The following is a 26,603-nucleotide window of genomic DNA, read 5'->3' as shown; positions in this document are numbered from 1 at the left end:
GCGTGCGTGTACGACATTGTCGTATATGAGTACAATATTATCGTGTCAACGTACGACAATGTCGTACACGCGCACAATATTGTGGTATCGATGCACCATTGTTTGGAAAGTTGCTCACGACGCAGAGTCGCGGCGATGGGCGCGGGTGTCTCGTCCCTGGGAGCGCGCTGCGCGTGCGCAGCAGCCGTGGCCGCCGCGGGCTGCTGCTGGATGGCTGCGCGCAGCCTCGCGCGGCGCGGGAGTCGTGCGGACCGCGCGCTCGTCGTGCTGACGGGCTGCGACTCGGGGCTGGGGTTCTCGCTGGCGCTGCGCGCGCTGGCCCGCGGCGCCGTCGTGCTGGCGGCGTGCCTGGACGAGCGCGGGCCCGGCGCGGCCAGGCTGCGGCAGGCGGGCGCCACAGTCGCGCCGCTCGACGTCACTGACGGCGACAGCGTGCAGCGGCTGGCGCGCCGGGCCGCCGACCTCGTGCGCGACGACCCCGGCTTGGGTGCGTACGACCAAACACTACCACCACCAACCGGGAAGCCTATGATGTACATTCTGTATTGCACAGACCCGAATATCTACCTTCGGCCAATTACTAAACAACCATTAAAATGATTTGACAGTAATTTTAATATAGCTATACCAACCTAACGTAACCAACCATCCACAATTTCGTAAAGTAATAAAAAAATATCCCGTAGTTGGCCGAAGGTAGATATTCGGGTTTGTTCGGGTCTGTGCAATACAGAATGTGCATCATAGGCTTCTCAACACCAACAACCGAGAATCCAGCGTTCTATTCAGGGTGTCCACAAGTAAAAAATATTTTGTACCAACTTACGCGAGAAAAAAGTACTAGATTTCAAAAAAAGGTTTACTAAAATAATAATTTGTTATTGTTTTAACAATTTAGAAAGTTATTGTGACATTGCAATGCTCTAACTTAAATATCGCACCACACACACATACATTCCATAGTTTTTAAAAATAATTACGCTTAATAATAAAACATATTGGAGTTACTATAATATAATTATATTAAAGAAAAAAGTACAAGATCTGAGCGTAAATGTACTAGACCACTAAAAAACATTTAAAAGTACTAGATCTAGTACGAAAGTACTAACTGTGGACACCCTGATTCTATGCCTGTACCCACAAACTCGCCGACTACACTGCCATCTATGAGGTTACAAATGAAGCAACGTGATTATTAGTTCGTAACGATAGACTGTATTGGAAAATATACCGTAATTAAAACCTGCATGTAAATAGCAATAATATTAAATATTTTATTTTGTTTTACTACTATTTATTATTTCATTCATATATTTAATTCCGTCATAATTTGATTATGATTATAAACGCTCTCGGGGAAGGTACAGAAGAACTATCTAGCTAGAGTAGCGCTATCTATCGAGTCGATTTTAAGCACTATCTGAGTAAACACGGGGCTATTTTGAGTTGCCACCCGCTGCGTACGACCATTGAATATAATTCAATGGTACAAATAACCTGACCAAGGGCGCCCATACCCGGGGGCAGGGGGGGGCCGTGGCCCCCGGCCCCCCCCCTAGCTTTCAGGGAAGGAAAAAAATATAGTGTAGTCAGGTGTTTTACTTTAAAAAAAATTATTTAAATTCGGTATTATGTAGAAGTGATTCAACACGAAGATATTATTGTATATCGTTTTTTACATGTCTATTTCATTTGTTATGTTAGTTCAAGCATTAGTTTCTGCTGCTGCGATATAAGGTGTTGTGTACAGGGAGAAAACGCTGTTCAAGCGCAACGCCCGTGGCGAGTCATTCCCCTTCGTATTCCTACCCAAGCTCGCGCGATAACACAACACAACAGATTTAGACCAGTCAGAGTTAGACGACGCGACAGTTGACATGTGCTTGTAGACGGCGAAATGTTTTGCTACTTTTTCGTCATAATAATGTGTATGTTCACAAATAACATCTCAAAACAGAGATTTTTCAATAGTCTTTAGGTCTACCTACAGTTTTATGCATCTGGTCTAGATTTAGTTTAGTGTATTCAGTCAGTATAAATAACTTAAGTGCAAATAAATAAGTGAAAAGTGTAAAGATAAAAACCATTGTTATTATGTAGTGTTTCTTAGTTTTCCTCATTCGTCACATCCGCTCAGAATATTCACAATTTTTAAGGTAAGCTAACACCTTTAAAGTTACTCAAATAAGAATTATTGTTCAGAAAAGTCTACAACGTAAAATTTATGTTGGAATTTTTAATTTAGAGGAAAACCACTTTTTCCCTTCAAAAGTGTTTAAAGGGATAAGGATTCCGCTACCTTCAGTAGACTCGAAAGCAATTTACACTGGAATCTCGATTTTACGTATGCTCACAGTCGCTTGGATTGCATTCGTAAAATCGTTATCTTCATAAAATTTCAAACACCCCACCCTGTGAAGATACATGTTATAATTTATTGAACGGAATATATATAATATTAAATAGTAAAAACAATGACTGCTGTCTGCCCTCTGCCCTCCCCTTATTTTTTTTTTTAACATTCCACAACTTGCTTCATTGCACGAGTGATATAAAAGCGACATCACAGCGACTAAACACAGTTGCACCACGCATTGCATCATGTTAACTTTTGTGTGGTGACAGTAGGTTGTCCGACATGCCTTTCTTGGATATCTTTCCTTTTCGTAAGACGCGTGTTACTAAAATAAATTTATATTTGAGTTTGCAAACTTGTCCACTCCTTGCCAGAGACGACTGAACACAGACGAGACTATCCAGGGTCGGGTTGATGAGCTGGAAGAATTCCCTGCCTTGCATTTTTATGGACTTCACCTTATCATATTTATCAGTTAATCTTTAACAAATCAGCTTGAAAAATATTAATGAACGCACTTTTAGTAACATAATCGAGGAGAACAAGCACACAGTTCAGTGTACACCTGTACTGTTTCATAAAAGTGATCATAGGTAGGGACTGGAAAAATTCGCGGTTTCAATGACCACTAGGATAGACTAAACGATTCTCCTATGTACTCTGGCAACTATCACATGGTCATTGGCTACCGACTCGGGGAAACTGTTTACTGCGATTCTTATGATTCGATACTTCTTTTGTTGAGTGTTTGCCATTGGCTCAGAGTCCTTCAGGTAAATTGCGGTCCAATCACTGACGCAGCATTAAGCTAAACGAGTTTGGATTCCAGCCTGTCTCGAAAGGAATCCGCGAATTTTTACGGTCTTTAATCATAGGCTTATTTGGTGAAAAAAAACGCTGCTCTTTAACGACAGACATTCATTAAAAACACAGTAGATTTTAGTGCGAGAAGCCCTTGAATTTGTGATAGCCATAGGGAATTATTTGTTTGTATAGTAAGTTAAAAAAAAGCTTAGTTGAAAATCCGCTCGTCACGTCTACTTGCTGCGTCACTTATACCATTTTTGAGCGTTTTTTACTGGGAAACCGATGCAGCGAAGGTAATTAATGCGAAAATTGTCAAGATAATGCCTAATGGCTTGGGTTGCTGGATATTAGCGGAAAGGAGAGGAAGTAGCTACTCAATATCGTTTCTTTCTCTCACGCTTCTCAAGGTTTCAAGCTCAGTTGCTATGTTCACGAGCTGGAAATGTTGGAATGGGTAAGGAATGTTGAGTATAGTTCATTTGCGGTAAAATAAATATTTTTACAGCCTTGGCATAATTTTTCAATCTAAGAAATTTCGAACTTTGCGACAAATAAAGTGTACCTAGTCCATTTTTTCTTTTCGATTTTGAGTTTGATGCCGCAATAACTTATACAATATTCACTAACGGTAAATGGCTGTTGTATTAGCTTTAAAATATGAATACGCTGTGCATTAAAAATTAATATCTTTATATGTTTTCATAGTGTTTTTTTAATTTTTTTAAAAATATATTTTGGTGTCAAATTTTCCGAATTTTAGATGGTTCCTGAAAAAAATGTATTCGTAAAATCGCGGCTTCGTTCAGTCCGGGCTCCGTAAAATCGAGGTTCTAATGTACTCTTAATTCTGAAGTTAAGTTCTGAACATGTTATTTAAGGGTTTATCAATGCCGTATTTACGCGCAGGCTATCTAGGCTGTAGCCTATGGGCCCGCACCACAAATGGGGGCCCGCACCACACGACACGAAAAAAAAAAATTATACTGCGATGTGGATCTTCTTATATTCTTAAAATACGCGTCGACATAGTATGTCCAGTTGTTTTGTGTGGATTAATTGCGCCGAACTAAACTCTTCTGTGGAAAGCTGATATATGAGTTATGTCAGCATTTAGAAATTTTCGATTATTTTCATTGGTTTTGGTGTCACTTAATTCCTTAACATCTAAATACTGTTTGGTTAAATAGTCTAGTTTAATAATAAACTAATTTTTTCTGTGCTTTACTACTGAATCCATCTGTGCTAATTTTAAATGATAAGCAATTATGATTCATATCGAAACATAGTAATATTCATTTAATTGTGAAACAATTTTTGACTGTAATTATAAGCGTAGTTCAGGTGTTACATTTAAAAACAACTGTTTTCTGACTGTGATAACATACTCAAATCGTTTCTCTCCCAAAGTTGAATCTTTTGATCAACACGTTTTAAACTTTATAATTATTTTAATTTAATTTGTACGCGACATTTATTTAGGGGTAAAGAGAGCAATTAGTTGAAGGACTGTATTCTTGATATCCGTGTACCCGAGACGCTTCAAAAGTATAAGGACTCTATTCCTGCATTTGTGTTTCTAAAAATTCATTTGTTTCAATAAAATAGTTAATATTTAATTAATAAAGTAGCCAATAAAGATTTTTTTATGGCGAATGAGTACTGTGGTCTATTATTTTAGTAACAGGACAAAAAATTTTAACAGGGTCAGAACTGGAACTATTTTATGGCTAGTAACAAGCCGCAGTTAAGTCTTCCAAAATATTAAAAATACTTCATACCCCTAAGTCTGGCCCCCCCCTACAAATTATCATATGGGCGCCCTTGAACCTGACCTCAAAGTAAGGAAGTAAAAGAGTCGCAATTCAACGCTCTTATTTTCTGTGTAAATCAACGAACTGTGCAGTATTTATCGGAAAACTAATAACCTAAAAGTTTTTAACTTTTCTAAAGAAAATATTGGCTACCATGACTTTTTTTTTTGGGTTGTTTATTACTGGGAATTCTCACCATAAATTTTCAGATTATCTATTTTCCAATACGGAACACCCAAACACTATGTTAAAGTGCTTTATTTTTTGTTCCATAACTTTAAAAACTGCATATTCGCAATATATGGGTGTTGAAAATCATTACTTCCGTTTCAGTTGAAAAAAATACACGAGTGCACACATCTGCAATGTGCACGTGGCAGCCATTCTTATTTCATTTCCACCAACACAATGCAACATTTTCAAATATTTTACACAAATATAATATTTCGCATTTATACTCAATACGCAACTACGTAAAATCTGAACTAAGAATGTTTGTAAACTTACTTTATTTAAGTCATTATGTTTAAGAAATGTCTATGTTTTCTTTATATTTAAAACTTTTTTTTTATGTTGGCATTTCTCACGCACAGGGTATTTTATATTTTTGTGATTTAATTTCATCTATGCCTGACCTCGCGCCGCGCTTTATATTACCAAGTCCACTGCACAATGTTTGTCGAGTCATATGCATTATCTACCTACCGTAAACGTAATTAATTATTGTTCTTATCAGAGGCGGCTCCAGGGCTGGTAAACCACCCAGGGTCCTGCAACTGAAAGGGCCCCGCGCAGATTCTTTTATTACCGACACTCGTGAAATGTAAAACGTTTGTCATGAAATTGTAGACCCCTATTCAATATATAACTCAAACGTAAGTTATTTTAATAACGCTAAAACAATTTTTGGTCTTATTGTTCGTTTGTTACAATTTAAACAAAACTAAATCAGCAAAACAATAATTGTCGAAATGTAGGTTCCTGGTTGGGTTAAAAAAAATGTTGTTACGTGAGATTATTTTTCAAATTTTACAGGGAAATACCCCTAAACCACCCAGTGGCGTAGCCAGAATTTGTGTATGGGGGGTGTTAAGAAGCATGCCCCCCCCCCCCCCGTATTAAAGCGGGGGGTCCGGGGGTCCTCCCCCGGGAAAATTTGGATTTTAAGGTGTAAAATAGTGCTATTTTAGCAGTTTTCGGTACTTAAATTTAAATATTGTAATGGTAAAATATTTATTAATTTTAATATGAAATTAGTTTGAGTGATGAATAAGAAATTAATTAAAGATTTGGTGTTAAGGGGGGGGGGGGGTTGAACCCCTAACCCCCCCCCCCCCCTCCCCTGGCTACGCCCTTGGAACCACCCTTTTCCTTGAAAGCTAGGTGCCTGTCCAAAATATTAGAGACCCTAAAAAGTAGTTAGCCCAGGGCCCCGCTAAGCCCAGGGCCATTATTATTATTTATTTTTATATATTATTCATTTTATATAATTTTAATGTATATAAAAATAGCAAAAGCTTCGTCGAAATTTAAGTTCATTATTGGCTTAAAAACATTGTTTTAAAGTGTCTATTTTTCAAATTCGAGGAAGAGAGGGGATATTTCATAACCCCAGACCTCTCGGTGAAGCTCCTTCACAATAATATTGGGTACCCGCATAAGTCTAGGGCCGTCAGTGACTCTGAAGTTTCGTCGACATAGGTGGTCACATTGCGCTGAGAAGGGATGTTGGGGAAGGAACAGGATCCAGCGGTCGCCTAGAGTGATTTCCTATGACCACGGGAAACTGAAATCAGGATGGTCGGACCAGTTTTCGAACCCGGATCCTCCACAGTGAATCAAACAGCTGAACCGGCTGTATTCACTATCGGATCCACGTGTCGAATTTTCAATGCTGCGAAGCCGTGATTTTTAGAGCGAAATATCATATGATGATAAACAGGTTAAGGCCGAATTTATTTTTCGCGTGGATACTTCGCACTCTGCATGATGGCCAAAAAACAGGCGCCAATCAGCATCGAAAGCGCATCTCTGTTTATCCTACCGCTCAAAGAACTTTTGAATTATTCATTTATGCTTATTGACGTCCTACGCCTCGTGGAAGGGCATCAGTGAATTCATTTCTTTCTTTCTTTCTATGCTCGGAGTAACGTCCGATCCCATTGCCACTTCACTTCGAACCGTTAGTTCCTAACTACTTAAAAGTAACCGCATATTAATCGAGCTAAAAACGATACTTTAGTTGTACTGCATTTTACTCCGAGGATTATTTTGTGAAAGTATTTACCACATTGCTCCCCCTGGAGGAATAAAAAGTTGAACTAGAAACTGTGTTATCCTCCCCCTTATGTTAACTTGATTGCTATTTTCGTTTGTAAATATGTTTTTTTTTAGTTCTATATGTTCCGTGACGGGAAAAGCACGTATACGTTAGAAGATGAGCTAGTTTGTAACATTTTTCTGAACGAGGGCATAGAAAATCCCTATCTTTTAAATAAAAACGAATTCACTGGTTGGATATTTTTATAATTTTAAATGAAATATTAAAAACATACATGACGCATCATGTAGCATTGCCACACTTTTATTAACAATGTATTATTATGTACCGGTACTTGTAACATTTTCCAATATCAAAAAGTTTGTCCCTTACGGACCAAGCGAATTAAATAATAAAAATAATTATATTTATGTGAAATGTAATGTTAATACACAGAAATAAATATATAATTTGGTTTTTATTAGCGTTAATGTAAATATACTTAATGTACATTATAGAAAACTATATAAATCCGTAAGAGACACAACTCAACTATGCAAATACACTTTTGGTTTAAGAGGCCGTGTCACAAATTTGCGCTCCTATCTATATCAATGTTATTTTAAAAGGCAGTTTTTCTCAAAGTCTATAAGAGGTAGGGGCCAGAAATTTTGCCTACTGAAAGTATACAATACATTTAACATAACCGCTTTTTTCAAATTTAGTTATCATATCATATATTATTTCTGTGATGAAAAAAATATAATCAATATTTTGATTTGTCCAGATACAGTGGAATTTTGCTTATATTTATAATTATTTAGCAAAAACTGAAAAGGCCATTGAAATGTATTGTACATTACCTTCCGATCAGTGTCTTCATGATCATGATGGGTTTAAAAACCTGGTTGTAATCAAGTCTTTAACTATTTCATGACAACATTTATACTTAATAATTTGGAGATAGGCCTTTTCTATCCTAAGCCCCTGAGCTTTCACTATCTGGTCTGGCGACCGACCTGACACTCTTCAACCACCCCAAGGGTCTCCGATTGCACATCCGATAAAAAAAAAGCTGTTCGTTCATTTGTTTTTGTGTCACAGACTTCACACATTTATGCCAAGGGAATATTCCGCTGATGTGACGCCATACGAATGTATTATTCGCGACCATACAACTTTTTTGTTTGTCATCGGGAAGAAATGTTCATTTTGAATTGAGCATTTTTAAATGTCAGCGTAGAATATGCTTATCTGCCCATTTTGTTTCTTTCCATAATAATGAGTAAAGTTAACATTGTCATAGACATTTTATTATATTCGTTTGCCGTCCAAGTAAAACTGTCACTATATCGCACGTAATTATATATTTTACTAATTTGTTAGTTGTCATTTTATTTAAGTTACAAATAACAGTAATCAAAAACTATTACTTAATAGTCCAGAAAAGAGATTGAGTTATTATTCATTTAATAGGGGTTTAAAATATGGTACTACATACATATTATATATATTATACATATTATATATATTATACATATATTATCTTGTTGTCTTCTTTGTAACTTTACTGGAAGAATGGCATTTGGTATGTATGTTAACTCACAATGAAAATACTTCAGAAGTACTCAACAGTGAACAACCTAGGCCCTATACTAATTTCATTATGTTCATGGAAATATAATTAAAATTACAAATAATGAACTGTATGTGTTTCACGTAGAGATATCGTACGAACTGTATGTGGTACAGACCAACATTTGCTAAGGCTCTGAAAATACTTAATTTCAGTTAATGTGTGGAGAATATTAAAAGTTAGAAATAATGATATATATAAAACAATGCAAAGTTATCAGCATAAAAATAGAAGTTATTTTTACGTAGCGCCTATTGGAATGAATATTTTGTGTTGAATTATGTGGCATGATTAATATTATCTTATGGTATGTGTGTTTTGTTAAAATCTTATAAAACATAACTTACTGTTGAAGGATTTTCATTTTTTTTTGTTATGATCTTATTTAAACAAGTTTTAATTATATTACACATGTCTATTTTAAAATCATTTTAATGTATACTTATAGAATTGTAATAGGCTTTATAAGGACTCTCAAAATGCATGTGAGTATCTATAATTATCTACATCACCATTATGGCCGTTTCACAAGATCAAATATTTATTGAATTCAATCAGTTGCATTCATTGTACATGATTTTCAATTTGTACATTGAATTCAATACAAATTGAAGATGTTATTCAACTAAGCTTATTAACTTATAAGTATTTTGTTTGTCCAGTACATAAAAGTAAAAGATTCTTTATTATTTAAATAATGAACATCTATAAGCAATAACGTTTTCTAAATATTTACATAAACATAATGAAATCTAATTTTTCAATACTTTATATCTACGATCACATCAACGGCAGTATTATGTAATCAATGAGGTAATGAAATATCTTTAAAAGATATTTTCTCCTCTGTAAAGTAAATTTGTGATACAGCCCTCTTAATGTTAGTCTAGTGAGTTATTTCGTCTTCTAATATGCTACAGCAATATATAAAACTAAGTTTTGTTAGTGTTTTAGTCTTTTGTAATGTTAAAGTGTAATGTAATCAATTCATTTTTTTTTGTAAATTCTTATTCATAAAGATACATATCATAATAAGATAAATAGTAATATTTGTAAATTTAGATTCTTTGAAACAACATCGATAAGAGGTTCTCCTACCTCTGTTAAACTGTATGATGGTGCATTGTAAAAAAATTAGGTAGTCTGACTTAAGTGAGATTGTATTTAGATTGTGTGTAATGCATATGCAATATCTAAGCATAAGAATTTATGTTATTATCCTTTTAAAACGTTACACTATGAATTTCGTATACTTTTTAATGTCAACTACCATTATTTTTCACGGAATATTACATCCAGATAAAGAATAATTACCACATGTTTGAAGATTAATTGTATTCCGATACATTTAAAGTATTAAAATTTTTAGATACGACTCATACTACAGTTGTAAATGTGAGGTTTCTTGACTCTGAATCCCCGCATCCGCAATTTCCTAGTGAGCCGCCGGTCAGATTGTCATCCTCTCAGATTGTCGAGGAACCAGATACATTTTTCGTCGAGTAATCTGGCGGTATAGTAGCTTTATCACGCGCTGCGGTTACAGTTACTTCGGTTGAATAAGCCACTAAATCTCACTGTTAAAAGAGAGAACTTCTAGACCAGAATATTGGAAATAAAAATTTACTGACACGGCCTCTTAACTGGAACCTCACGAACCACCACTGATAAAATAAATGGATATGTTTAAAAATAAAAATACTGTATTAGAATATATTACTTATCGTATGTATGTTAGAGCAAAAATTTAATTTTTCTGTCGTTTAGTTTGTTTTTTGACGTGATAACGTCTTATAAATCGATGAACGCCGGCTGCACGCACGAAAACATTGTCAAATTCCGCCTGAGCCGAGCGTGCAAGAACCGGCCAACCACCACGCGAGAAAATCTTCTATAATATCAAACAGGTTAAGGCGGGCTTTTTAACTAATTAATTGTTCGTGATTATTTAAACGAATTATTTAAATTAAATTTGCAAAAAAGTGTAAATAATATTTGAAAATTAAAAAAGTAGCCAATTTTTCATCAATGTTTTCTTATGACGTTATCACGTAAAATTATCGTCCGTTAACCGACTTCACAGACAACCCCTCTCTGTCTTTTTTTTTTTTTTTATGATAATACATATTTATGTCTCCAGCAGAGTAACATTTTTTACAAGATTTAGGTAGTAGTTCAGTTCTATTCGGATCTGGTGACGAACGATGTATTTGCAGAAATGCGCAGAGTGGAGTTCTGTTGACCGGGTAAGGACAACAGCTGAAGCAATGGTCGGTTTCAGAGCTGATAGCGCTGGTCAACAACGCTGGAGTCATGGTGTTCGGGGAGTTCGAGTGGCAGACAGAGAGGCTCATCCGGCACCAGGTGGAAGTGAATCTCCTGGGCACCATGCGGGTCACCAAGGCCTTCTGCCCCCTCATCAGGCAGCACAAAGGTCAGCGGTCACCGATCGCAGCGCCGCACGCATTCATGGTCAGAACAACAAACTGTCAGTGCAAATTCCAACTAATTAATCATATGTCCCCATTTTCGCGAGATTTTGTGTAAAAAATAATAATATTAATAAATTATGTTCATAATCCTAAAAGCAGCATAGGCTCCTAGTCTACTAGCCTTCAGTAAGTTATGTCCGCCATATTGCAATTTTGTAATAATTGAATTATTCATAAAGAGTTGTGTTTTCTTTATGGATTTGGTCTATTATGGACGTTGTCAATAAACTGTTTTATTGACGTATGTTTTTTTTTTGTTTTTTTCGAAATTTGACTAGAAAAAATATTTTGATAGTTATTAAGACGTTATGAAATTGATAATATTGAATGGAAAGAAGGTGATGTTTTACAGTTCGAAGAAGGGGTTAGTTCCTTCGCTACCATTCTCAGAAGCGAGGATTGCTGGCACCTGACACTGGAAGCAGCTACTCTTATAGTTGGGGTAATTAAGAAGCAATCGCGTTTATTTACAAGATAACATCATATGAAATGTACCTCAACAATGTTCAGTGGTTTAGTATCATACTATTCAGCGTTTTGTTTAAATTCGAAAAAAAAAAAAATTGTAATTTTGTCGTTTAAATGTATTTCAGGCAGGGCGAATGGGATGGGGGGAAAAATTAGCTTTCTTGTATTTATATTTATTTCACACACTAAGATAAAAATAATTACAGAAAAATAAAATTAGCTGTAGGTGTGTAAAATCTTCTAAAATTTCATTGCATAAAGAATTTTTTTTTTTTTTTAGTTTGTAAAAAATCATGATAGTTAAAACATGTGTCAATAAGCGGGGCTGGGTGGACCCAGGGCCCCACCCTCGCCGAGCCTGCTTGTCCTGCGCGCAGGGAGGATCGTGACTGTGACGAGCCACTGCGCCAGCCAGTCGCTCCCTGGTCTCGCGGTGTACGGCGCCACCAAGGCAGCTCTGGAGGGCTGGTGCGACGGGCTGCGCGTCGAGCAGAGCAAGTACGGCGTCAAGGTCATAACGCTGGTGCCAGGTGAGGAGTTCAGTGATCCCGCGATGCGCGGAGTAGCCCGGCCCTCCAGGCCGAGGGAGTGTTCGTGTTGGTGAGCGCAGCTGTTCGCTGGTGCTTCTTGTGTTTCCGTCGCCTCGAATCTCAAAGGCTGTGAACTTTCGCGCGGTCTTCTAGTTGTTCATGGGACAAAAAGAATACTTGAGTGGATACAATAACAGTTTCAAGGGCGCCCATACCTATGGGCAGGGTGGGTCCGTGGCTCCCCCTAGCTTTCAGGCAAAGAAAAAAATTAGGTGTTCTTGAGCATTTTGGGCAAATTTTGAGACTGCCATTTTTTGTCATTTGTGATGGTTTTCCCCCCTCCCCTTACAAATTCTGCCCGCCCCCCCCCCCCCCCTTTACAAACTTTCATATGGGCGCCTTTGAACAGTTTATGGTGTACAAATGAAGATATACATATCTATGGAATTTAAAGCAATTTTGAATTTGAGTTTCCTGAAAGTAACTCCTTAGCTTATTCGGCATGTAGGTACAAAAGGTATACGAATTAGGATCCACTTAAACTCTGGTAAGAAAGGGATTTTTAAAACATGTTTTCTCGCTTGGCATTCATATTTTTGTTTACTGTTTTTAGCCCAGAATCATTTCTATACTACCCTAACCTCATTTCATTGAAGCTTAGCAAAAGGCCAGTTTTCAGCAGGAACATTGTAATGAATTCTATATAACCTGCAGTACCCTCAGTGGAGTGTGTTGTGCAGGCTACTTCATGATGAACAGCACCCTGCAGTCCCCACAGTGGAGTGTGTTGTGCAGGCTACTTCATGATGAACAGCACCCTGCAGCACCCACAGTAGAGTGTGTTGTGCAGGCTACTTCATGATGAACAGCAACCTGATGGCGCGCCACCACGACCACGTGGCGGAGATGCAGCAGGCCATGTCCGCGGAGGACCGCGGCTTCTTCGGCGACTACTTCGGGCGCTTCCACGCGGCCTTGGGCGTGTTCGCCGTGCGGCGCGAGCCGGCCAGCATCCAGGACGAGCGATTGCACCGCATGTTCGAGGCGGCGGTGCTGTCTCCGGCCCCCGCGGCGCGCTACCGCAACTCCCCGCTGCGCTACTCCGTCTACCACTGGCTGTTCGCGCTCGCGCCCACCTGCGTGCGGGACCGGCTCATGGAGCGCTTCATGTCCATGCCCGAGTGGCACGCCGCCTAGCGCGTTCCCGGCAACCCGAACACTGTCACTCCTTGTGGCCCGAACAAGCACTACACTGAACTCTTGAATTACACGTTCAATCCAACTAGCTACCGCGCTGTGTGCGCTTACACAAGTGCGGTATTAGTTTTACAGTTAGATATAGGTTCATTTCTTACCTAACATACCACTAGTAGCCTAAGTAACCTATTTTTAGCTTTAAATGTCGTTCTTCGTTAATGAGAGAATTTTTTTTTTATAAATAATAAAATGTGTGTGTTCACTAGATTCTGTCTAATACAATTTTTTTTTCTACGTTGTTCCTAAATTTTACAAAAAATTTAAAGCTACGCAATATAAATATTTACGCCCACTTTCTGAAGGAACATTTATTGCCTCATTTAATTTCAAAATTCTTGTGCTGTTATGGAGTTTATTTTCAAAAATCAAATTTTTCTTAGGACTTCACACAACATTAATTTCTCGTAGACTAATACAACCAAGGATTGTGTTTCCGTTTATGTCCATTGTAGCTAGGCCTCTGTGCTTGTTTTTTATTGTGTGTTTTTTTTTGCAATAACTATATGTGTTAATACTTGTTTTATTTGAAGCAAATAGTTCTAAACTAAACGTTTTCAGATTATCTGGAATGCACTATAAAGAGGCAGTCTTCGGAAATGTTTTTAGTATTAATTTAATTTTGGTTCTGGAATCATTCCTCAACAACTTACATTATTTCCGCTTCCTTAGGAGAAACTTATTTGAATAGTGGCATGATACTGATTTTTTTAATCTTCTTACTCTAGACTAAAATCATAGTGTGATAATGAATTCATAACATTCCGTGCCTTTCGATAACAACCAAACGCACAAATAAAGATAATTATTGTAACTGTTTAGTTTTTGTATGAAAATGTTTTTAATGTAATGAATTAAAAAAAAAATTATATATTTTTTTTTATTTTGTGAGCATGTTTACTGGGAAATCTATATGACCTCTTTACCTAAAGATTTTTCGTCCAGCTGCTTGCTGGCAACCATGTAAAAACAATTTGACAGTGTTACACAGGCTTCAAACCAGTTGTATTTATTCACAAACAAATTTTAATGTTATTTTATGTAAATATAAAAAATATATGATTATAATGGAATTAAATAAACAGTGTTATCTATATTTTATATAAATTTTTATCTCATTTATTTAACATCATTTCTAGTAAGCAATATTATCTAGATAGGCTACTTCATTTCGTAAGGATCATGAGATATGTCATTTGCTCATTTGCTGCAACCTACATTGAAAATTAATATCTGGTTGAAGTTACAAAATGTTTTAACATCCTTTTTTTTTAATGAATATTGGCTTCCAAACATAAACAACTACAGAAAAAAATACTATTTTAATTTTGACGTTAATGCCAAAAAAATTGTTGGTGATTGGAATCCAGGTTTGTTGTTAATCACATTTTGTTCAATCAGCATTATATTTAATAATATACTAAAACACATTAATTTTTACAAAGATATTTTTTACCCAAAATGTTTACTGCCTCACTGTTTTATTTTTTAACGGTCGACTATAAAGTTTCAAAGTTCAAATCAATACATCACGAAAATTAAACAGCGATGCCTACCGATAAATGTGAACTTGTCAATAAATAATGTTTTACTCTGCGTTGATTTACCTGATAAATTTAAGATCCTCCGGAGCCTGTAAAATGCTTTAAAAATTTGTCGACGATTGATGTGTGTGGAGCTTGTTTTGTCGTTCGAAGTAGGGTTCTCTCCAGACGCCTCGTTCGTTTCGTCTCTGCGCTCTTCCGCAATCATCACTCAGTAATGTGATGATGTGCTGTTGTCTACACGCTGTCGTTCATACGCTTCAGGATCTGTATGATTGGTGACGTGGAAGAGTTCGCCTGAGACTGCACGTGCCGTTTGGCTGAAACAATGTCAAATATTGTAAAAAAAAAAACAGCAATAAATATTGTTTATCTAAAATATGACATTAATACTGACCTAATAAAAATAATATAAGATTTTATGCACCAGGTTTATGTAACCATTTCAAATTCTTCATAAAAAAAAAGCGCAAAATCCAACGATGTGGCAACCTCCCAACGTCATGCCAACCTGTAGGCTATCCCTGCACTACAAACAAGAATAATTTATGTAGTTGTTACGAGTGGGAAAACAAGTCTGGAGATGATAAACCAATTAATTAATGGTTACACTATTGATTGAATTATCACAATTTATTTGACTGTCCACAATGTAATCACGATTTTAAAGAGTCCACAATTCATTGTCCCCCACTGGAGCTCGGCTCGACAGCGGATCTCTCTACCGCTCGTCTCTTACCGCGCACCTCTGTCCCAACATCAGTACTGCCTCCTGCTACTCCCTTGCTGCCTGCCACTACTCACTTGTCCGCGCAGCGACACAGTCCCCGATGCTCGTCGCCCTGCTATCGCTCGCCCTCTTCACCACACTGCCTCGCAGGCCGGCCTCGCGCCGTTCGGGAAGTCTACGATGTACATTCTATATTGCACACACCCGAATACTCACGTTGGCAGGCCTTCTTTTCACAGACGAGAGAGCCACACCCGAAGTTCCCCGAAGTTCATGCTCGCTTTTTTTCTTTCTGTTCTATCTCATTGTATAAACCGGTGTGGCATTAAATTTTGCGGTCGATTAGGATAGGTTAGCTATATTATAAATACTTTGAAACATCGTGGAAGGTTGGTTATATTAGGTAAGTATAGCTATAATTAAAAAATACTGTCAAATCAATGCATGGTTGCTTAGCAAATAACTTTTTAATATGTACCTATCCAGGGCTAGGAAACCGTTTTCATGATTTCACAGTATCTTTAATGTAGCTATCCTAACCGAATCAACCGTCCACAATGTTTTAAAGTATTTATAATGTAGCTAACCTAACCTAATTGACCATTAGTTATCATGAGTTGTATATTTATTTACAATGAACAAAAAAAACCGAAGATGCACGATCGGGCGTTTGGCTCTCTCGTCTGTGAAAAGAAGGCTTGCCAACGTGAGTATTCGGATCTGTGCACTATAGAATGTACATCATAGGCTTCCCGCGCCGTTCACACACCTCTCTTCCCCGCCCGCAGCCCGCGTCATCTAGAAAGATCGCCCTGGCACCCGAAGCTACGAGAACAACGGCGTCCTAGTTACGCCACTGCGCGCGGCCGGGGGAGGGGGGGCTCTGGGAAAGTGCGGAACCTTCGAGAGAGACAGACAGACGCCGCTCTAATCGGATTACCATGCAGAGGAGTGACAGTCCCTACCTGCTCGGGCCCTGGGCTCCCCGCTGGCCTGCCTCGTCGCCAGCATACTCGTAGCAATAGTAGTCCCCTCACAATTGCGTGTATCCATTCCCATTCGGGACATGTCCTTTACTACCATATACATAATATTTTTCCCCGAGCTATTACGTTGTAATGTTCGCAGGCTTTCGCAGCCATTGTCTGAAGTAGCTTGGCTTCTGGGTTATAGCCGCGTCCTTGGCGAATAATTCGCCGACGTTTCGGTCCACATTGCAGTCTCCATCACCAGGGAGCAGTTACCTACTGCATGTAACTGCTCCCTGATGATGGCGACATGCAATGTCGACCGAAACGTCGGTGAATTATTCGCCAAGGACGCGGCTAAGACCCAGAAGCCAAGCTACATACTTCCTATTACGTTGTATTTGAATAATTATTCACACAATCTCTCTTTCTCTCTCTCTCTCTCTCTCTCTCTCTCTCTCCCTCCTAGAAATCGGCACTATACTGGAAGAAAATAAATATCCAACTTGTAACAAAACTATGATTATTGAAATACGAGCATGCTATGTTCTGGGGGTTTCCCCATTCTCTATTTTACGGTTGGGGAATCCGTAAAAATAGGACACTAAAATAAAAAAAAATAAAAAAAAGCACTAGCAGGAACCCACGTGGTGCGGACGGGGACGCACCACAACGCCGAACGTAGAATAACGTCGAATACCATAACGCCGAATGCCAAATTGACTACAACGCCGACAGCTAGAAAACTGCTGCGTACCATAACGCCGAAATACATTAACGCCGAAAAATGTCATTTCAGGACTGGCACAAAGGTTAGGTTACGTAAGGTTAGGTTCGGTTAGGCTAGCATAGGTTAGGTTAGGTACACAAATTCATTCAGTTGTTTTTCAATTTTTTTTCTGTGCCCCCCCCCCCCCCCCCCCCACCCGCAGCAACATTTTTTTCGGTTTTGTGGTACACAGCAGTTTTCTAGCTGTCGGCGTTGTGGTCAATTTTGATATTCGGCGTTATTGTACGTTCGGCGTCGTGGTAACGACCCGGTGTGGACTGGCACGGTGCGGCAGTGATGCCAACTCCTACAGAGTGTTCCCCCTAGGACCAACTTCAAATCCCCCTAGATTTAGATTAAAAAAAAAAAAAAAACCTCTAAAGTTTTTATTGTACACCCTGTTTGAGAGCTAAAATTATTTTCGCCACTTGTGTTGATGTTCTTTCTTCACTTTGTTTTCAAGATATACACTTTAAATTCACGCCCTCAAAAATTTTCTTAAATAATGTACCCGCTAAAAAAAAAATCCCCCTAAATAAATTTACCCCCTAAAAAAAAACAGCATTGCAGCTTTGTTCCCTCCAAGTTTGGGGGGAAACCCCCCAAGTAGGCATCCCTGCGGTGCGGTTGGGCGGTCACTCACGCCGCTGGGGGCTCGGCCACCCTCCTCGCGGCTCCGGCCAGCTGCGGGTCCCACAGGAACACGTAGTACAGCGACAGCAAGATGGCGGCCAGCGACACGGACAGCGTGTAGGCCAGCACCGTCAGCACCCGCACTGACGTGGCGGTCTTCTTCGGCGCGGGCGGCTCGTCCGGGACTCCGTCTCCCTTCGCCGCCGCCTCGTCGTCCGCCTCGCCCATCGCTCTTATTGGCGCGCGCGCAGCGACTAGACAACAACCAATTACATGCGGTTACTTGTTCTCTTTGACGTGGCAACGTCTAGTGAACCGACGAACGCCGGCTGCACGCGCCGCATCTATCTCTCTTCCGCTCGATTGGAACAACCGTCGATTTGACTCTTTTTTTCGAGGCACATTAAACTTGAAAACACTCCCATTCCATTCCTACTTTTCCCGTCATCGTCCTATCCTTAACAGAATAACACAGATTGGAAGAAGTTAAATAGCAAACATGTATAAAAGTTATAGTTAAAATAATCTGGTCGTTAAAGTAATAAACATATTTGGATTAATGAGTGCAAATAAAAGTTAATTTATCAATTAAATTGTTGATTTCATTTCACTCCTTCTTTGTATCCATTCAAAATAGTGATAATTCAATAAAAATGATTCAATTTTATTCATAAAAGTATGCAATCATTTCATCAATGTTTTGTTATGAAGTTGTCACGTTAAACTAACGTCCGTAAAACGACTTTACGGACAACCAGTTTTTTTCTCTTTTGAACTTAGTTATGTTTAACTGAATTTTATCTTGTATTTTTGTCGTGATAGCGTCTTATAAATCGATGAACGCTGGCTGCACACACGAAAAAGCATGACTCATTGTCACGTATCGCCTGAGCCGAGCGTGCAAGAACCAGCCAACCACCGTGCGAGAAAATCTAATAATATCAAACAGATTAAGGCGGGCGTTTTTTTAAAAACAGCAATTTAAAAAAAATTGATTCATTCATCCAATTTCGTCTTTTCAAATTAACAATTTATTGACATTGATTTGATTTCAGTTTATTTCTATAACTAATTGTTCGTGATTATATTTAAACAAATTATTTAAATATAATTTGCAAAAACTGTAAATAATATTTAAAAATTAAAAAGTATGCAAAGTATGCAATTATTCATCAATGTTTTCTTATGACGTTATCAAGTAAAATTATCGTCCGTAAACCGACTTTACAGACAATCCCCTTTTTAATAATGATTTTTAAATTTTCTTATACCAACTGTATCCTATCTTTCGAGCTATGGCGGTATCGCAGTGGTATTATGCACCGACGCTTCGCTCTGCATTGCATCTGACATCTTCAGGGTTAAGGATCTACTGGGAGCTGGGTGGCGATCGGGTTCAGTGTTAACTCTCGGTTGATTCTCAACCCTGAAGATGCTTGCTGCAATGCAGAGCGAAACGGCGGTACACACTACCTCCTCAACACCGCCATAACTTTAAAGCCAAGATATAGATCTAATGAAAAAGTTTATAAGAAAACTGGAATGTAATTATATATACACACACACACACACATACACACACAACGAAACTTAATTTAGTTGAAAAGAAAAAAAGGAAACAAATAATCTCGAAACCCAGGATCGTTTATCAAGCAATATGGTCACAAAGGCCTGAAATCTACTTTTTAGCTGTAATAACTATTACTATCAACAGATCCGTTATTATTAAACTATATATTTTTTTACTAACCAAAACTTTATTTACTGCGCAGAAGAATGTTAACTATAGAAATATTAAATTTAAAAATGTACTTAGATTTAGAAGGTTTAATGTTCAAGCATTTTTGTCGCTGCTTTTCATTATGTGCTTCCTCTTTTTTTTTTTTTTAATGACTTAGAGATGTAGCTGGGCTAAGATCAAAGTATAAAAATTATAGAGAGGAACAATATGTAACCTCTTGTCATGAACACAAATACGTATATGTACTTAACGTAGCAATAATATTACCGAACTAGTACTTTTTTTTTAAAGTTTTTACGTACAATTGACATTCACTTAGAGTTTATAATATATGATTTAGACATTAGTACGCTCTTAACTGATATTTTTACTAATAATATTACTAGCCAGTGTGAAGTGGTCGGGGTTTCAATGTATCGATCCGGGTTTCGATTCCTGCGAATGGAATAACGTTATCGATATTGACGCGAGCGTGTGGGCTATCTCGAAAGATTTCAGCTGCCCGTTGCGTCTCCATCTGCGTGCTGTTGCAGAAACTTATGTTCCGTGAAATACGTCTCCGTTTACGTGTTATTGTAGAACGGGCCTTTTGAGTATGCAATCATTGCAGCAACCACGCACAATACTCGTTGCAATAATACAGCCTTGGTGATATGCAACACAAATAACTGCTGCACAACTGTAAAAGTTTCTGCAGTGAAGGCAGTCTGTATTTGTGATGTTTAACCGAGATACAATTTTATTGTCACCCGTGAACTGCAGATCATCAAGTTAATGTTTGGGACTTTTATAAATTTTGCAGCAGAAATTATTTCCTCAATTATGGAATTTGTACATTTGTAGGCAGCAAAAACGGAGTCGGAGAGCGTGCGTCTTCGCGCTATTCAACAGAATACATATTGACGATGTTCCATCATCAGCGATATGTTTGTTTTTTTAATTCATTAAATCAACTCTATTCCCAATTTAATACGGGCAGTTCGTCGTGATTTTTCGTAATGAACATAGGTGTGCCCAGACATTTCCATTAGGGGGGGGGGGGGGCGCCTGCTAAATTTTTAAATCAGAAGCTGAATTTAGAATGTTAAATAGCCTAAATACATTCACTCATTGACTTGTTTATATTTTTGTCCAGTATCAACGAGATACTAGTTAATATTTATATCCGTATAATTATAACAATCTTGAAAATATGTTTTTTTTTTCCATAGACAATGTTTAAAGGGTACTTACACATTTCCCCCCCCCCCCCTCGAATTTCCAATAGCTTGGTCCAGATCTACCTTGAAATGAACTTCTTTTTAGTGAATGCAAACAGCAATTCAGACAACAGAACTTTAACAAACCTCTTAATTTTTTTTTTTGCTTGGCCATTTTAAGGGACCTCATGTTTTAAATAAACTAAGGCGGCTGTATTTCCATAACAATAAAATGTTAAAAAATATTGTTAATTAGCATGCTGCAACACTGAAACACAGTTTGAGTGTCAGAGTGCCAGGAGTATACAAATATTAACGAACGCATTAGAGAAAATGCCGATCTGAGTGAGTACATTAGGGGGGGGGGGGGCATGGCCCACCTGGCCCCCCCTGTAAGCACGCCTATGGTAATGAATAGCTGATTCTTAAATGTACTCATTCAAGTTGTTCAAAGGCCAACTATTGTGAGCTGCGAACTTATCTTCCGTTTTCATTTCTGTGATGCCATCGGAAGTAAACGTTAAATTACCTGTAGTGGCGAAAGAAAGCCTAGTATTAATTCTAGTTCAGCAATATTATTTTATAAACACATAATAATTTTATATTTATAATGGTTTATGGTATGAATACATAAAAAAACAGATTTGCAATTCTAGAATCTCTTTATCTTCCTCCGAAAACCTGAAAATTGTATCTTATGAATTAACACTATATCTTAATACTTGCGACTCAGTGGTAAGTTTCAAGATTGTATATATTTTTGTCACAAAAAGCGATCAAATGGTGCAAACTACGGTTGCGTTGAAATTATTATTTTTATATAGATATCTAAAATGACCACAATGTTGAGGTGAACATTAACATCAACAATCTCCTCCACTTCCAGGTGTATGCACGATTTCGGTTTCTGTATGTGTACATATATGTGTATCTATATGCCGATTTTTATGTACCAACACGACTTGTAAATTATAAATTATATTATAAATCCCAATATTGATACAAATAATTTTTGAGGAGCTTTCGTACAAAACTCGACAAGTCCATCACTAGTAAAAAATGAATGTTTCACATGTTTTGAGACCCTTTTTCTGAGGCGAAGAACACCGATACAATACCCCAACATGTCCTAGCCATTTACAAGTGTGAAGTATGGTTTTTTTGTGCACGTGCAGCTGTTCCACTTATCGTATATATTTAAAGAAACTTACGGAATATGCTCTAAATTTTATAACAAATTACTGGCATCAGCGAGATGAAGAGAATTTAAATCAGAAAATTTCATACCAATGACCATGTACTGTGCAAAGTGAAATATCAGACAACTTACAGAGTTGACTTCAACGAAACATACACATAACTGTTGAAACGAGGGAAAAGGGATGGTACTACACTACACATACATCCTTTCTGTAATCACAAAAAACCAGAAAAGAAGAAAGATATCACTTCCTTGCTAACGAAACAGTTCAGAGTCAACTGGCGATCACAGGAAAGCCTTATGTTTTACAAAATGATCCTTCAAACTGCTCCAGTTAATACTTCTGAAAATGATGCAACTGAATCAACGAGTGCAATTGTCTAGATGAAGACATAGGTTTACGTGTGTAATATATAGTGTAGTGATTTATGTTTTCGTTTATCTATTCGAGTAAACATTGTGGTTAGTGCATAACTTCAGAGAAGCCACCATGTAAATGTATTAATCTGTTTACTGTAGAAGAGATCCATTGTAATATTTTTCATGTGTATAATGTAAATACAGTGTATTAGTATAAAATTAAAATATTTAATATGGTAACTGGTTATTAGTACTACAGATTTAGCTATGTGTTATGTTTTACTATCAAAACCCAACTTGTCCTCAATGTTTTTCATACAAAACTCGACATGTCCAGATCATTTTGTTTTGTAACAATCAAACTTGACATGCCCATATTTGTTTATTAATTATCTACCAAAATAAATATTGTATTAACTTACTACTGACCTTAAATTAATACGCAATTCAAGCACAATTTATGCTTATAGTTACACTTTTTTACTAATGTTTTTCTATGAGTTACAGGTTTTCCATTATTATCTCAAAACCATTTAAGGTGTACTTATCAGTTATCAAGTTTTGCACGAAAGCTGCTCATTTAAAGTTAATTTCATATAGGTATGCAAAACACTAGAATATAATAAAATACATCGCAGCATAGTCGGAGTAAATTTAATTTGTGAAAGAGAAATTAATGTAAGCATTTAATAATTTTTTTTCTGGTGGCAGAACCATGGAAAAAGATACTTATTTTTGCTTTACGTCAATTTAAACTATAAACGCAAAAATGTCCCCCCTCTCGTCAGGAACACGTGGATCAACTAACTACACGACAATACCTTTCCATTTCCTTGTCACCTGCAGGGCAAAACCTTTCCATCTCCTTGTCACCTACACGACAATACCTTTCCACCTCCGTGCCACCTATACACGACAATACCTTTCCACATCCTTGTCACCTTCACGACTATACCTTTTCACCTCCTTGTATCTTACACGACAATACCTTTCCAACTTTTTATCACCTTCACGACAATACCTTTCCACCTCCTTGTCATCTACACCACAATACCTTTCCACCTCCTTGTCATCTACACGACAATACCTTTCCACCTCCTTGTCATCTACACGACAATACCTTTCCACCTACGTGTCACCTATACACGACCATACCTTTCCACCTCCTTGTCACCTAAGTATACACAATACCTTCCCACCTCCTACACAATACCTCCACCACCTACACGACAATACCTTTCCAACTTCTTGTCACCTACACGACAATACCTTTCCACCTCCTTGTCATCTACACGACAATACCTTTCCACCTACGTGTCACCTATACACGACCATACCTTTCCACCTCCTTGTCACCTAAGTATACACAATACCTTCCCACCTCCTACACAATACCTCCACCACCTACACGACAATACCTTTCCAACTTCTTGTCACCTACACGACAATACCCTTCCAACTACTTGTCATCTACACGACAATACCTTTCCACCTACGTGTCACCTATACACGACCATACCTTTCCACCTCCTTGTCACCTAAGTATACACAATACCTTCCCACCTCCTACACAATACCTCCACCACCTACACGACAATACCTTTCCAACTTCTTGTCACCTACACGACAATACCTTTCCAACTACTTGTCATCTACACGACAATACCTTTCCACCTACGTGTCACCTATACACGACCATACCTTTCCACCTCCTTGTCACCTAAGTATACACAATACCTTCCCACCTCCTACACAATACCTCTACCACCTACACGAAATAACCTATCCAACTTCTTGTCACCTACACGACAATACCTTTCCAACTACTTGTCATCCAAACGATATAACCTGTTCACCTCCTTGTCACCTAATGACAATACCTTTCCACCTCCTTGTCACCTACACGAAATAACCTTTCCACCTCCTTGTCATCTACACGACAATACCTTTCCAACTTCTTGTCACCTACACGACAATACCTTTCCAACTACTTGTCATCTACACGACAATACCTTTCCACCTACGTGTCACCTATACACGACCATACCTTTCCACCTCCTTGTCACCTAAGTATACACAATACCTTCCCACCTCCTACACAATACCTCCACCACCTACACGAGAATACCTTTCCAACTTCTTGTCACCTACACGACAATACCTTTCCAACTACTTGTCATCTACACGACAATACCTTTCCACCTACGTGTCACCTATACACGACCATACCTTTCCACCTCCTTGTTACCTATACACAATACCTTCCCACCTCCTACACAATACCTCCACCACCTACACGAAATAACCTTACCAACCTTCTTGTCACCTATACACGACAATACAGTTCCACCTTCTTGTCACATTTCACAAAATCTTTCCACCTCCGGAAGACCCTCCCCCGGGGGGGGGGGGGGAAATTCAATACCCATATCATTATTTTTAACACATGTACATGAAAGAATTGAAGGTCCCCCCCCCCCCCCACTTGTCGTGACGAAGGCTACGTGAACGTGTCAGTGCGGATGCGCCTCACCTCGCGGCTGACGTGACTGTCGGCTCGCGCTGCAGGTCCCGACTGGCCTCGCGGGGGGAGACGTCCCCCGGCACTCGCGGCGCGCATGCGCGACTCCGCTCCCCCGGCTACCGGGGGCAGTGGCGGGTACAGCAGTTCATTGCCGAAGGAGGTTTGGTTTATTTATATAAAGTCGGTTTACGGACGATAGTTTAACGTGACAACGTCATAACAAAACATTGAAGAAATGATTGCATACTTTTATTAATAAAATTGAATCATTTTTATTTTAATAATAAAAGAATAAATACTATAAATTATACTAGTAATCAGATTTTTAAAATGCAAGAATAATTAACCTTTATTGCCGAAATTTTTGTTGTAATAAGCAATGAAAACCACATTAACTTTTCACTTCACTTTATAAACAGTCGATGAAACAGTTCACGTGTAGATGACTTGTAATTAATTTTAAAAACTGGTGTTTAGCTTTAGAGTTTAAATATAATTATGAACAAGTTTTCATATAAATAAACTGTAATCAAATATCTATCATCAATTATATGAATCACCATATTTTTTTAGTCAATAGTAACATAACCTATTATTACTGCACTCGCCGACAGCGTAACGGAACAATGAGCGTAACGGGACACAGCGTAATGGAACAATGTGCGTAACGGGACACTATTTCGTGCGTGCAGCCGGCGTTCATCGATTTATTAGACGTTGTCACGTCAAAAAAAAAATTAAATAAAAAATCTTACGTCAACAACATGAATCACTGCATTTGTGGTTTGTGATTCCCGGTGTTGTAACAGCTCACCTTGCATCACCCAAAATAACATACTATCTTCACGGAAATAGCCATTTTTTTTATAACTTAAGAAAAAAAAGGGGGGAGGATATACGTACCCCTCATTTAATCCCTGCCCTTTCTGGATCCGACCCTTATTCGGAAGCGATTCGTTGTTCCAGTGTCTCGCGTAGGAGACTGGCTAACACAATAGTATCTGAAGGAGAATTGAAAAAATATACTTCCTGCCCAAAAAAAATTATCTTTTTTTAAAGATATTTATTACGACATTCTCACTAGTTCTGAACATATACTTCAGTAATAACTACCTTCAGTAATACTGCTTGAGAAACTATTAATGACACAGACCCCGTCCTATCTTGCTGACATATTTCAGATCCTCGGTTCACGCCATGGTAAAGACACACGTTCTCAGAGTAATTGTTACTTGCTCACCCCCCAACATAAGACAGTTGTATACTCAAAATCTTTCTCTGTGACTTCTTCTCGTGCCTGGAATGAACCGAGTCAAT

The 26,603-nt window shown here is 38.1% G+C and overlaps 2 protein-coding genes across 3 annotated transcripts; one reads left to right on the top strand and one right to left on the bottom strand.

Moving 5' to 3' along the window:
- Positions 1-134: 134 nt before the first annotated feature.
- LOC134530196 (11-beta-hydroxysteroid dehydrogenase type 2) lies at positions 135-15,098 on the top strand. Of its 2 annotated transcripts, none has more exons than XM_063364854.1 (4): positions 135-487; positions 11,155-11,307; positions 12,211-12,363; positions 13,214-15,098. In XM_063364854.1, the coding sequence occupies exons 1-4, from the start codon at positions 136-138 to the stop codon at positions 13,558-13,560; spliced, it is 1,005 nt and encodes a 334-aa protein (XP_063220924.1). In that variant the 5' UTR covers position 135; the 3' UTR covers positions 13,561-15,098. The 2 variants fall into 2 exon arrangements, with proteins under 2 accessions (XP_063220924.1, XP_063220923.1); XM_063364853.1 differs by having other exon boundaries at positions 11,155-11,345; positions 12,173-12,363.
- Positions 14,611-25,333, bottom strand: LOC134530197 (uncharacterized). The gene is made up of 3 exons (XM_063364855.1): positions 25,296-25,333; positions 18,272-18,515; positions 14,611-15,481 (listed from the first exon to the last, which is right to left on the bottom strand). The coding sequence occupies exons 2-3, from the start codon at positions 18,487-18,489 to the stop codon at positions 15,373-15,375; spliced, it is 327 nt and encodes a 108-aa protein (XP_063220925.1). The 5' UTR covers positions 18,490-18,515; positions 25,296-25,333; the 3' UTR covers positions 14,611-15,372.
- Between the last annotated feature and the right edge of the window lie 1,270 nt (positions 25,334-26,603).

The sequence above is a fragment of the Bacillus rossius genome, chromosome 3 (genome assembly GCF_032445375.1).
Source record: "Bacillus rossius redtenbacheri isolate Brsri chromosome 3, Brsri_v3, whole genome shotgun sequence".
Taxonomy (NCBI): Eukaryota; Metazoa; Arthropoda; class Insecta; order Phasmatodea; family Bacillidae; genus Bacillus; species Bacillus rossius.
Note: the sequence above shows the minus strand (reverse complement) of the source record. Positions and strands in the feature narration are given on the sequence as shown.